This window comes from Maylandia zebra, linkage group LG17 (assembly GCF_041146795.1).
Source record: "Maylandia zebra isolate NMK-2024a linkage group LG17, Mzebra_GT3a, whole genome shotgun sequence".
Classification (NCBI taxonomy): Eukaryota; Metazoa; Chordata; class Actinopteri; order Cichliformes; family Cichlidae; genus Maylandia; species Maylandia zebra.
The window spans coordinates 20991687-21005734 of NC_135183.1; the positions used below are offsets into that span (position 1 = coordinate 20991687).

At 41.1% G+C, this 14048-nt stretch overlaps 1 protein-coding gene across 3 annotated transcripts in view; it reads left to right on the forward strand.

The window, feature by feature from the left end:
* Positions 1-14048, forward strand: part of plxnb2a.1 (plexin b2a, tandem duplicate 1) — a 234582-nt gene that overhangs the window by 199672 nt on the left and 20862 nt on the right. For all 3 annotated transcript variants that reach the window (XM_004566399.6, XM_004566400.6, XM_076875810.1), the window contains 8 exons: positions 4827-4963; positions 5220-5402; positions 6173-6284; positions 8840-9055; positions 9148-9231; positions 12676-12771; positions 13223-13359; positions 13452-13552. In XM_004566399.6, coding sequence (XP_004566456.2) covers positions 4827-4963; positions 5220-5402; positions 6173-6284; positions 8840-9055; positions 9148-9231; positions 12676-12771; positions 13223-13359; positions 13452-13552 — 1066 coding nt within the window. The remainder of the gene's footprint in view (positions 1-4826; positions 4964-5219; positions 5403-6172; positions 6285-8839; positions 9056-9147; positions 9232-12675; positions 12772-13222; positions 13360-13451; positions 13553-14048) is intronic.

Genomic DNA, 14048 nt, shown 5'->3' on the forward strand with positions numbered 1-14048 from the left:
AGGACTGTACAGAACCTTCCAGTATAACAGAAACCCCTCCAGCTGACCCGCACAGCACAGAAGTAGAAAACGTGCCTGACAGTGAAGCTCGGCCATGACACGGATTTTTATTTTCTTTCTTTTAGTTGTTGTTCTTAGTTGTTCTGCTGCCTAAATACCACAGGGTCGAGTTATTGAGCTGCATAAAATTTACGATCTGTGTGAGTTCGAGATCAAAGCGTTTGTACCTGCAGGACAGCAGCTGGAACATAATGAAGTCTACACGGTTAAAGTTTTCTCTTCACTTCTCATTTTTATTCTTCTCTCTCTCTGCTGCTCGGTTTGACAGATCTGGGAGCTTTTGTTTTTATCATCATAAATATTATTATTGTTATTTTACTCTCCAGAAGCTTTAAAAAAGTGTTTGCAGTTTGAAAACTTGATTTAAGAGTTAAATACAAACATCGGTCCTTCTGAAATTCTCCCAGAGGCATGGAGACATACTCAAAGGAGTCAACCTGTAAAGGAGACTCTCTCTTCCTTTATGTTAGTACCATTATAGATTATTTATATAAAATAGCCACAGCCTCATAACTCTTTAGTTTGGATTTTATGATTTCTGTCACTGGAAAATATTGTTTTGGTGAGACGGAAGTGACGGTATAGTTGCAGCATTAAAGTGATAATACTTAATGAATCATTAGTTTTAAGTACTTTAAGTATACAGGGAGTGCAGAATTATTAGGCAAATGAGTATTTTGTCCACATCATCCTCTTCATGCATGTTGTCTTACTCCAAGCTGTATAGGCTCGAAAGCCTACTACCAATTAAGCATATTAGGTGATGTGCATCTCTGTAATGAGAAGGGGTGTGGTCTAATGACATCAACACCCTATATCAGGTGTGCATAATTATTAGACAACTTCCTTTCCTTTTTTGCAAAATGGGTCAAAAGAAGGACTTGACAGGCTCAGAAAAGTCAAAAATAGTGAGATATCTTGCAGAGGGATGCAGCAGTCTCAAAATTGCAAAGCTTCTGAAGCGTGATCATCGAAGAATCAAGCGGTCGCAAGAAGCGTGTGGAAAAACCAAGGCGCAAAATAACTGCCCATGAACTGAGAAAAGTCAAGCGTGCAGCTGCCAAGATGCCACTTGCCACCAGTTTGGCCATATTTCAGAGCTGCAACATCACTGGAGTGCCCAAAAGCACAAGGTGTGCAATACTCAGAGACATGGCCAAGGTAAGAAAGGCTGAAAGACGACCACCACTGAACAAGACACACAAGCTGAAACGTCAAGACTGGGCCAAGAAATATCTCAAGACTGGTTTTTCTAAGGTTTTATGGACTGATGAAATGAGAGTGAGTCTTGATGGGCCAGATGGATGGGCCCGTGGCTGGATTGGTAAAGGGCAGAGAGCTCCAGTCCGACTCAGACGCCAGCAAGGTGGAGGTGGAGTACTGGTTTGGGCTGGTATCATCAAAGATGAGCTTGTGGGGCCTTTTCGGGTTGAGGATGGAGTCAAGCTCAACTCCCAGTCCTACTGCCAGTTTCTGGAAGACACCTTCTTCAAGCAGTGGTACAGGAAGAAGTCTGCATCCTTCAAGAAAAACATGATTTTCATGCAGGACAATGCTCCATCACACGCGTCCAAGTACTCCACAGCGTGGCTGGCAAGAAAGGGTATAAAAGAAGAAAAACTAATGACATGGCCTCCTTGTTCACCTGATCTGAACCCCATTGAGAACCTGTGGTCCATCATCAAATGTGAGATTTACAAGGAGGGAAAACAGTACACCTCTCTGAACAGTGTCTGGGAGGCTGTGGTTGCTGCTGCACGCAATGTTGATGGTGAACAGATCAAAACACTGACAGAATCCATGTATGGCAGGCTTTTGAGTGTCCTTGCAAAGAAAGGTGGCTATATTGGTCGCTGATTTGTTTTTGTTTTGTTTTTGAATGTCAGAAATGTATATTTGTGAATGTGGAGATGTTATATTGGTTTCACTGGTAAAAATAAATAATTGAAATGGGTATATATTTGTTTTTTGTTAGGTTGCCTAATAATTATGCACAGTAATAGTCACCTGCACACACAGATATCCCCCTAAAATAGCTCAAACTAAAAACAAACTAGAAACTACTTCCAAAAACATTCAGCTTTGATATTAATGAGTTTTTTGGGTTCATTGAGAACATGGTTGTTGTTCAATAATAAAATTATTCCTCAATACAACTTGCCTAATAATTCTGCATTCCCTGTATTGTTGCTCAAGCTTTTGCACTGTAACTTAAGTAGGTTCATAACTTTTAATGAAGGATATTTTTTCACTGTTTCACTTATTTGATACAAATTGATGCCGTGTCACATGATGCATCTTTATTCAGGCACAGGGCTGCATATGAACCTAAAATAGTAAAAGTTTCTACTCCAGTTATCATATAAGATGATTTTGTAGAAGGCCAGCCTCGCCTTATTCCTGCTCACATTTCTTGACTTACTTGCTTCCTTATGAATATGTGTGTTATGTGTCCATTTCCAGGAAGTTTGTTACACCTGCTGATTTTAACTTCTACAGCAGTTCTGCTGTCATGTAGCGCCATCATTAGACTAAAATTGAAATTAGACGAATATGATGCTCTAATCCAGAGGTCTCAAACTGAAATGAGCTGTGGGCCACTGCTGGCATCATCATCTTAATGGAGTGCCGCTTTAGTGATCGGAAGGTTGCCGGTTCGAGCCCCGGCTTGGACAGTCTCGGTCGTTGTGTCCTTGGGCAAGACACTTCACCCGTTGCCTACTGGTGGTGGTCAGAGGGCCCGGTGGCGCCAGTGTCCGGCAGCCTCGCCTCTGTCAGTGCGCCCCAGGGTGGCTGTGGCTACAATGTAGCTTGCCATCACCAGTGTGTGAATGTGTGTGTGAATGGGTGGATGACTGGATGTGTAAAGCGTTTTGGGGTCCTTAGGGACTAGTAAAGCGCTATATAAATACAGGCCATTTACCATTTTAGTGTTTTGTTTGTTTTTTTAAACTTTCAAATATTGCATAACAAGACCAAACTGAAAACGTGTGGGCAATTTTTTTTCTCACTCTTAACTAACTAAAGCTTTTCATTGAACTACCAAATAAACAAATTGGTACTCTCTGTCTGGTCAGACACGTGGCAACACTTCTGTTTTGTTCGTATTTAACAAAATAAAAATGCAAACATAAGTGTACGCGTTAGTTTTTGACTGCTAGTGAAAATTGTTTTCTTTACAAATAACTCTCTCACTGAACTACCAAACCCTCAACATGTTTGTACTCCCTGCTTATATTGTCTTCATATTAAATAACTTTTTGCTTTTTAAAGAGCTTATTTTAACATTGCATTCAACAACAAATAAATCCTCCCTAACAAAAAAGTTACTTCAAGGGCCAAATTGTATTACATTTCTTCATGTCCATATACGGACTGCAAGTAGGGGTGATGTGGGCTACAAGTGGCCCCCAGGCAGCGAGTTCTAAATCAAACATAAGTTTGAAGAGTCATTTTGTAAAATGTATTTTGAAAAATAAAATGTATTTTTTTGCAACATATTTCCACAAAAAGTGTAAAATTAAAATTTCAAATTGATTTAAAAATCCCCCACAAAATACAAATTACTTGAATCATTCTTAACTTGAAGAATACGTATAAAGATTTGGCAAATTGTCCAGTTTTTAAGGTTTTTATCACATAAATTCAGTAATTACAGTAACACAGGTACATGGTTTCGCTATAATGAAGCAGTTCTGACTGCAGCCGATCACTCTGTTGGTTTCATAATGTTAACAAGCTAAAGTGTGGTTTTGTACATGGTGTACCTGAACCTGCTGCTTTGCTCTTACAGCCAGGTGGTGCAGCATATGTTTATGGTGCCGGCATTTAAGTAGCAGCCATCTGGAGTAGCCTCCTATAGACTTAGCCTGTTGAGAGGTTTTTATAAACGCAGCGTTCTTATCAACAGATGTAAATTGTCCTCTAACTGTTTGATCCTTCAGTAAAACCTTCAGTTGGTAAACAAATGGGCTGATTTTGTTGTTCATTAGTAGAATAGATTCACTTGTTTGCTTTTATTACAGTTAAATTAAAACATGATTACTCTAATGTGCTTAACGTTTTTAATCAAAGGAAAAAATGATGAAATAAAACACAAACACAGCGGACGTCCGTGCTTGTGTTCCAGCTGTAGAGTTTATTAACATTTATTACATATACACTCTTATGCAGCGGTCTCCAACCTATTTTGCGCCACGGGCCGGTTTATGCCCAACAATATTTTCACAGACTGGCCTTTAAGGTGTCGCGGATAAATACAACAAAAAAAATAGTATCAGTACCGAAAAAATAAGATTTATTCATAACACACATGAAAAGACCCAGGAAAACAGAGTTAACGATAAAAATCATAAAATAACGCTAAAAACCGATAAAAATCCTGAAAACCATACATTTCACACCCAAGCCTCAACTCTCGCGGCCCGGTACCAAACGACTCGGCCCGGGGGTTGGGGACCGCTGCTCTTATGTGATCCGTCCTAAAGTCAGTATTTTCGTCATTATATCAAGTAGAAAAGAAGGCAAATAATTTCCTTACCTATTCAGTCAAACGTGATCTGAACTTTTTTTTTTCAAACTGCTAAAGTAAATGTACAAAATGTAGAAACGTAAAAAGACACAAATATGATTAAATGAATATATGAAATGTATGTACATGCATAGTAGCCTCTGTAATAGAAAGTGTCCACATATTGTATGAAAATTGCAGCATATTCCCATTAAAGTTACTGAGTTTGGTCATTTTCTCCCTGTTCTCTGTGCAGGACCCCGAACCGAGAACAGTCATGCCAGAGAGGGGTCCAGCAGCTGGAGGGACGGTGATCACGATCGGAGGCAAAGACCTGGACACGGCGACTAAAGAGGACGTTGCTGTGACAGTGGGAGGAGTTCCCTGTGAAGTGTAAGTGGCACCTGGTAAAGGAAAATGCAAATGGAACCAGAAACAAAAAAATAAAGAGAATAGATGGACCTGAAACCCATTTATATTCATAAATATTTTCTTTTGGTTCTTCAAGATCAGTAAATACAACATAGAAAATGAGTCAGTCGCACAGTTTCACAGAGTTCATGAACTTTTTCCATCCATTTAGGGGTCATATTGCTTTTCTTGTTTCTCGAGTCAGCCTATGTTCTTACTCTTCCTTCCTCCTCTTCAGCCTTTCATTCGGCACAGAGATTACCTGTAAGACTGGCAGGTATCGTGGGCAGAAGGTCCCATCGGACCGCTTAACAGTGACTGTGAAATACGGGACGAACACCACCAAAGACATCCACGGAGCCTATCAGTACTCGGAAAACCCCAAGATCACGGAATATAACCCCAAAGCCAGCTTCATATGGTGAGTGTGAACACATCACACGCACAGTTTTGCTTGTTTGAGTGAGTAACAGCCCTCAAAAGGACGCCTGACACAGATGTAGATGATGAATTCAAGAAAATTGTAAACTTGTAAATTGTAAATTTGATCTGTGTATCTTTAAAGGTCATCACCTTGTGCGTTGCTTGACCACTGCTGCTTTGAAATCAGTCTCTCAAAATAAAATTTGGGTTTTTGAGTTTGGAATGGAAGTTGGATGAGGCGTGTATTCAAATTACAGACACATGTAAGTGGTTATATCTGGGATTCCAGAGATGGATCTAAAACTACAAGCAGCACTGGAAGTGACCCAGAGCAGCAGATTGGCGCAGTCACCTATGGTTTTCATGGAGCACGCCATGTTGCAAATACTTGCTAACTAATAACCAATCGGTAGTGCAACTTGAAAAAGAGCAATACAAACAGGAGGAGGATGGAAACTGTTCACCTTCAAAGTAGAAAGTTATGCCTTACCACTGTAATCAACACATTTGAAAGGCACCATTTTTACTTTGAAGGTGAATCGTCTTTATTTCCAGTTAGCCTCAAACCTTTAGTGAATAGCTAGTGAGTGTTTGGATACAAGTCGGCATCTTGCAAACTGTGGGTGGCTGCAGGATTCTGCCACAGAGGTTTTTGGTTATTAAGCATTTGAGAAAATAAAGAGATGGAGTGAAGCTAAAACCTCGCCCAGATGTAAATCCAAGTCCTTAAAATTGTTTATAAGCTTATTCTTTATTATTTTTGTGTAGCGGTGGTCGAAAGATTGTGGTGTCTGGAAGCGGGTTTGATCTCATCCAGAGAGCCATGATGAAAGTCCAGCCCTCCCCTGACGAGTTTTCACACAATTCACCGCCTGAAGAGGTAAGAGCTGGTGTCATCACACTACGAAAAAGCAGTGGTTGGAGACAGCCTTGCAACCTAAATGAACTTGCAGCCTTGTTGCCTTTGAAATGGTTGCTTTGAAGACGGGGATCAGGTCTGTGGCCACTCACTGTCAGTTACTGTCACTGAGGCATCAAAGTGGCAATAAAATCGCTAGAAAGCAGTCAGTTTGCAATTAAATGGGGTAAAATTTGGCAGTGTATTTGTGGTAATATGGACATTATGGACAGATAATTTCTCATTAACTACTTACATCCAGACAGCCAATACCTCAAAAAATTTGAAACGGAAATTCAGAAATCTTCCACAAATAGTTACATTGATGACAAATGACGAAAGCACTCAGCAAACCCTGCTTTCATACAGGAATATAGCTTCATACAATCAGTATTATAGTTGAGTTAAGAGCCCTTTTCTGCAAAGAGACTTGTTGCAGACGAGCTGTGCTCATTGGCACAAACAGACTCATTTAATTGCAACATGTTTGCAGTTGGTTTATAAATGACATTGCAGTTATTAAGAAACCTTTGCAAAAATGTCTGTGATTCCTGCAGATGTTTGGAGACGAGTTGCCTGAATGTGTAACTGATTTATATCTACTACAGTGGAATTATGTGTGATGTATTATTAAGCTCTCATAAGTAGTAATATACCTAATAAGCACCTAGCAAAGTGCTAAATGGTATCTGATTATTCTGCTTCTTGTGTTTGTTTTGTTTTTTTGTCAACATGATGAAGTGTATCAGTGTACCAACACAGGCATAACAATACAGTAGCTTAAGCACTTAATAGTGAAATAAAGGAGTGTCAAATCGAAGAATAAGAATTTGCAAAACCGATTCAACTTCATTTTCCACAAGAAAAGATAAATGACCAATTACCCTTAATTAATCTTTTCTTTAAATTTCCGTAAAAATTAACGCTGCTGTTGTGTGTTCTTTAGAAAATTGTATTTGCTTTCATTTAAAAATGTCATATTGAATGGGTTAAAATACATGTGTCATTGTATTTGTGTGAATCTGGAACATTGTATGTTAGTGGACATCAGCAAAACTGCTCATTTAGATCCGTAGTGTCTGGGTAAATTGTGACTCAAAAGGGGCATACGTAGAGTGTGTCTTTATTATAACTAGTAAGGCATTACAATATGTGGCCAGTTTTACTGACAGCGCAGTGTTGTACAATTTAAATGAACAAATAATTGCTAAAAATAGCCAAGTATTCACCGTTTTCGTCTTATATTTTGATCTTTGTGAGAAAACATCCATCGCGAGAGATGGTAAGACCACGTTTCTTTAGAATTACTTGGGGCGAAATGTGCAGTCAGTGTGACTGTGAGGATGTTTTTAATAAATGCAGAGTGTCAGCTTGATGTACGTCAGTCTGCAGCCTCATCTGCCGCTTGTTCTCGCCGAGCCAAAAGCCTGAGACTGAGGGAACAGAGCAACGCTGCTATTTCACTGCTGAATAGCTTTGAGTGACAGAGACTCTTAGGAAAGATTCACTGCAGGGGAGAGGAGGTGAAGTCGTTTTATTGTCACTTCATCAAAAGCTGCTGTCTGAACCGGGAAGAAAGAGAGGGAGACTCAGTGGGGAGGCAGAGATGGGGGAGAAAAAGGAGTATGGGAAAGAGACAGAGGAGGAGGAAATATGAAGAAAAAGTTAAACCTGCGCTGTGATTCACTGCCATCAAACTGTCTGCAGGTTAAAATAGAAAAAGCTGAATTTAATCTGACAATAATAGATTTTTTGTCCACTCGAGGGCAGCAGAAAAGAGGCTGTTTTCTGTATTTGAATATGTAGATTTTATTGGACATTCTGCTGTCAATCTGACACCATTTCAATAATGAATTTTGGCAAGCTAGACTTCATATTTAATGAAGAATAAAAACTCTTTTTGGGTTCCTTGTTTTTGTCCATGTATGGTAGTCATCTCTTGACACTTTAAACTCTAAGCTAAAGACTTGTAATGAATAGAAATCCAACAATCCAACAAAAGCACAGAGCTCAGAGAGGCCAGCCTCCTTTTCACTTTTTTAAGCTCTGTTTTTGGTCTCCACACACTCAGTGTTCACCAGCTACTGAAAACAAACAAAATAATTAAATATGTTATATATTGAACACCTGCCATTACTCGCTGGGACACTTGGAGGTTGAAACAACCTATATACCTGACTCTGATTGTTTGGTTGTACAGCCAGGAATTATCTGACAGCCCTGTTATCTACTAGGTATCTCCTTGTATCCTTGTAGCTCCTATTTTGGTCTCCACCGCCTTCTCAGGGAACTTTTGGCTTTATAGAAGCTAAATGCTCCACAGTAAAAACATCATTATAAAGTCTTTTTTTTTTTTTTTTAAATCAGCTGACAGATGTGTTTTTGTTTTTGAAGCAACCAAAGCCGGGGAAAGTTTTAGGTCTGGTGTAGAAGATTTTTACAGAAAGCCGATTCTTTGAGCTTTAAACACACGCCTGGCTCATGCTTCAGCTGTTCTCACTCTGAATAATTTCACTCTTTTTCTTTTATTTGTCTAGTTTGTGCAGGAGGCTCTGAGCAAGAACGACACAGTCCTCCAGTTTTACTCCCCGATAGTGAACTCCAGCTACGAAACCCTCTCTCAGTCTCTCAGGATTTACCTCCAGCTGGACAATGTGATCGAGGAGCTGAAGAGCTTCAACTATCACCCCAACCCCACCTTCAACGAGCTCGCCAGGAACGTCATCACAGAGACCGGCATTATCATCGTGACTGTGAGCACTGATTGCTAGAGATGCTCTTAAAATCCCCTCTTTGACTATTTTTCTGTAAATGGAGCTCACTCTCATTTTCTCACTTTTGCCAGGGTTGGGGTTTCTCCAAGGCGATGACAGCCAAAGAGGCCCAGGCGTTTGTTGGAGATGCCTCGTGTCACGTAAACATACTGCAGGTAAACACTGTCTGTTTGAGGAAAGTTTATAATGGCTTTATAATAAGTTTACACTGTAAACATGGAGCTGATGTTCACATTTTATGAAATGTGGAGATATGAGACGGTCGTGTTATCCATGTCTAACACTGCGTGGCTGTTGGCTAAACTGAGAGTATGAGTATGAGTCTGCCACGTCTGTCTTCCCACAGACATACAGGCTTCTAAAAATGCAGCATTAGGACACACTCAACGCTTGATCTCTCCTTTGGAAACAATTCAGTGAAGGCGCCGTCTCTTGATGAGTAGACTGCAAAGATGTTACGATGACAAAAACAAAACATCTTCCAAATCTTTAGTTCTGATGCACCATGTGAAAATACAGCTAAAACATATTTCCTCCCGGTTTATCTGCTTTTGTTGTATGAGCAAAACAAACACCACAATTTCCTTTTAGTTAATGCAGCGTGTTGTGTCACATTCCAGCTCCTTATATTTTTGGACTCTACTTGGATTTTAGTTTTTGCATCATACAGATTAAAGAGAAAAAATCCTCACTCATCTAAAACAAGCCGTTTTAGCCTGTTTTTCTTTAAGACCTGCGTGGGCTCCCTCTTGCCCCTCTGCTGGCTTCCAAAAACAGAAATCAATATTTCTAAGAATGTTTTGATCTGATTGGTTGACATTTTGGCCACTCTGTTATAAATATCTATTTGGATACTGAGCAAAAACCTCTTTATGTTGCTTCCAAGGAGCCAGAACTTCTTGTTATTTTAAAATGGTCCTGGTTTTCTTGTTCTCCAGACTTTATGAAGATCTTTCACCTTTTTTTGTTTTTTGGGCGGAGCATCGGCTGCTTTTTTTACTCACTTTCAATCCAGGTCTTGTACCTGCCCATTTTCAGACGAATGCTTGTTGGTCACAGCACCTTAACTCTGACCTGTGAATCACTCAAGCATAAAAAGGCACCTAACTCGTGGGATGAACCAATGTTGTTAGCAAAGAATCAAATCGTTACTAGCAGGCTGTTGCAAAATACGTAATTTGTTCCCATTTCTTCAGTTAAATCACTAAAAAAATTCTCAATTTGACACCATTCGACAGACATAAAATATTCTTCCACTAACTAAGTGATTCCCAAAGAACTATTGGCTTGAAACCTGCCATATTTCAAGATGGTGTCAAGTGTATCTTGATATATTTGACAAAAGAAGAGATAGTGAGCCTTAAAAAAAACCCATCTACAGCATGTGATCCACATCTGAAAGTTGTGTCCTTAAGAAACAGGAAAAAAAAATGAGCAAACACGTGATGTAGGACCTGAGAGAAACATCTTGACCTTCAGATGATCCATCTGCTGTTTACTGAAGCCTCATCAGAAATGTTCTCAGTGGAAGGGCAGCTGTCAAGAAGCCGTTCTTAAGGAAACGTACCATTCTTCAGTATGAGAATGATCTCAAACACACTCTTAATGCAGTAAAAGCATACCAGACCACAGACCACAGCGTTGTTGAAGCAGTGTGGAATCATCTTGAGAGGGAACAGAACAAACGGCAGAACCATCAAAGAAGAGCTTTGAATGTCCTTCAAGAAGCCTGGAGAACTATTCCTAAAGACTACTTCATTTACTTCAGTCGGTTTTAGAAAACTCAAGCCGTGTTGAAGAATAAAGAATTTCAGGCTCACTACAGTTGAATTTTGGCCTTGTATTTGTATTTGTTTGCTAAGAAATGAAGGATGACTCAAGACTTTTGCATTAGTACAGAAGATAAGTGAAACTAATAGGTCCCCTTTAATTTTTATGAAAGTGTTTCTTCTTGTACTTGAGAACAGAAGCAGCATACAGGCAGTTAATTGACTGCAGTGGGTGTAAAACGATTAAACCAACAGAAATTATTGTGCTAATCGCAGCTGTTGCTACCTCCCTTTCAGTTCCCTTCTCTTGCACTTTAAATTGATAAAGTGAATGAAACGTGCTGGTTTATAGATTTTGTTTTTTGAATACCAAGATCAATCTGAGGGGCTGCAAAATTATCAGGTAAGGAAAAAAGAGGGGAAATGAGATGAGAGATGAGATAGCCTTTATTTGTCAGTTGCAGGTCTTTTGCCCACAACCGAGATGACAGACCTTGCCAATCGTACATACAATACACAAACATCACATTGGGGAGACAGGTCAGGCCATGTAGCGAGGAAAAAAAACATCGAAATGTGTAACACAGAAGGATAATACAGGAATGCACAGATATCAACACACCATAGCACAATAAACACAGACAGCAACATGGGAAAGAGTTCCAGTGTGTACATCTGATCTGCAATCTTTCCACTGTGCCTCCAACTGACCCGATGTCCACATCAGAGGGGAGGTAAGCGTTGGAGGTGGCGCTGGATCCGGGGTAGGGAGGGTGATGCGTCAGTGAGTGCTTATCAGTATCAGTATATGTATGTGTGTGCGTGTCCAGAGTTCAGCTGAGACGGTGTCCTTCGCCCTGCCAGGCTAAGTAAACAGTCTTCCAGCCAACCCAGGTGGCCTTGTAGGGAATGGGAAGGAACAGACTCAACACAGTCGTTATCAGGGTGTTTTGTTCAGCTCCGGCCTTGAGCCCACAGCTGGCGCCGAAGGGGTATCCGCATTATAATGGTGATTTTTCTTTTACAAACAACTCATGAGAATTTCATGCTGTTTTTAACACTCCGACACCGACACTGGTCTCTCAATCTCCCGTTGGATACCTGCAAGTTTCTCCGTGATGTTATTTACCTTCAATTCCGTGGTCTTTTCACTCTTTTGCTCACAGAGCAGATTCTGAGACCGCACAACTGCAGCCAACTGATCCGCGATGTAATCCAGCTTCCGCCCAGAGGTATTGTTCCGAGTGGATTCTTCCCTGGTGTAATCCAATATACGCTCAGAGGTGTTATTCTGAGCCTTCACTGCAGCCGTTAGCGCCTCCAAGCTCTTAACCATGCTGCATTCAGTGAGCCCATTCTGAGAAGTCGCACCTCGTCCCATCGTTTCAATCCCAGCGGGCAGCCTTGGGGGTGTTTGAACAGCCAGTTCTGCTTTCTTAATTCTCTGATAAGCCAGGGCCAAGCCAGCTCCGATCAGCAAGAACCCTGTTATCATGGTTCCGAATAGGTAGATATCTTCAGCGTCCTCGATCGACAGTCCCGCCAGGCACACGATCCTCCATGTCTGCCACCCGTCCATCGTGTATCCGGCAGGGAAAGTCCCTCCAGGGCACTCGGGCTCTCCCGAGCCCAGACTTCTCGTTGAGAAAAGGGTGTCAATAGCATTCAGAGACCAGCTGATCAAATATGTTCCAAACAAACTGTTTTGTTATTGTGACTCCAAAAAACTGTGAACATTTATCAGAATCTGTGTATTATATTTAGTGATGCTCCACTAAGCATGTGTTTAGTTCACCTGTGTGACTCTTCATTCCTGTGGGCCCGGTACAGGATGATAAGCTGATACTGGAGGCGCCTTCATCCCAGCCCAGAGCCAGATCTAAACGTCAGCGCAGAGACACAGTCAACGACCTGCTGGAGCTGGTGGTGAGCATGTGACGTTTTAAGCACTTTGGCAGCCAGGAATGATGCTACTGAAGGACATAGGGAAAGTACAGAGCTTCTTACGCTAGTCTTTCAGATCCTGTAAAAGAACAGCACTGTTGCTTCACAGCAAACCCACACCGGGCTCTTTGGTCTGATGTTACCACGCGGGTTCTCTTCATATCAAATAACATGCTGGGTTAACCCTGCTGATCTTTGCACAGGACGTGCTTGCAAAAGAGTTTTTTATCTCAAGCTTTTCACTTACTTTCCATGTTAACGCTCAGCAGTGAAAGAATATGGTTTGTGTTAAGCCTTCAGTAGGACAAGACTACATCAGAGTTTAAGAAGCAGATCCACTGAGTCTCATATGGAAGAAAATGTTTACAACAATGAAGATATAAAACAGAGAGAGGAGAGCTTTCAGGTTCAGCAGCATGTTGTCTGTCTCCAGGTGAAATTTGGCCACGGCGAGTGGGTTGTGGGTTCGGTCTACTACTCAAGAAAAGACGACATTCCTCTGGCTATAATCATCCCGGCGGTGATCATACCGATGCTGCTGTTCATCGCCGTGTCAGTCTACTGCTACAGGTTAGAAGAATATGAGGTCAAATAGACAAATTAATTGTTGCGTGTGCCAATAAACACGCTCCCTTTTGCTTTTTGGGTCTGTAAACAAACAGGAGGAAGAGTCAGCAGGCAGAACGGGAATACGAGAAGGTGAAGCACCAGCTGGAGAATCTGGAGGAGAGTGTCCGAGATCGCTGCAAGAAAGAGTTCACAGGTACTGAGCCTCACCTGAAAGCTGTGAAGTCACAGGTCTGGTGTTTGTGGCGAGAGTGATCACTGAAGCCGTGTACATGTCTGTTATGAATTATTGTTTGGTTTTGATGGAAGTGTCTCAGCATTTTCAGAACTGTACAAGTCTGTTCTTATCTCTGGAAGAAGTGATGGCGGTGGAGCTTTAAAAGGTTTAAAAGAAGCAATGGACATTCTAAAAGCATTAACATTAAAAGAAGACATTCATCAATTAACTTACAGTATTGACACTGACTCTCTTAAAGACTGAACCCGGCTGTAAACTCTGTGTACTTCCATGTACAAAGCTGAATTTTGTCTGCATCTCGTCACCCGTTGGGTTCACAGATTGGAGCACATCACCACTTTGGCACTCTGTGAACCTCTGCCAGCGGAGGTCAGCAGATCGTGCAGCGCTTTGGCTCAAACATCAGAATATTTCCCTTCAGGCCTTCGGTGGAGCTTTTTTGGCTTCATCTGAC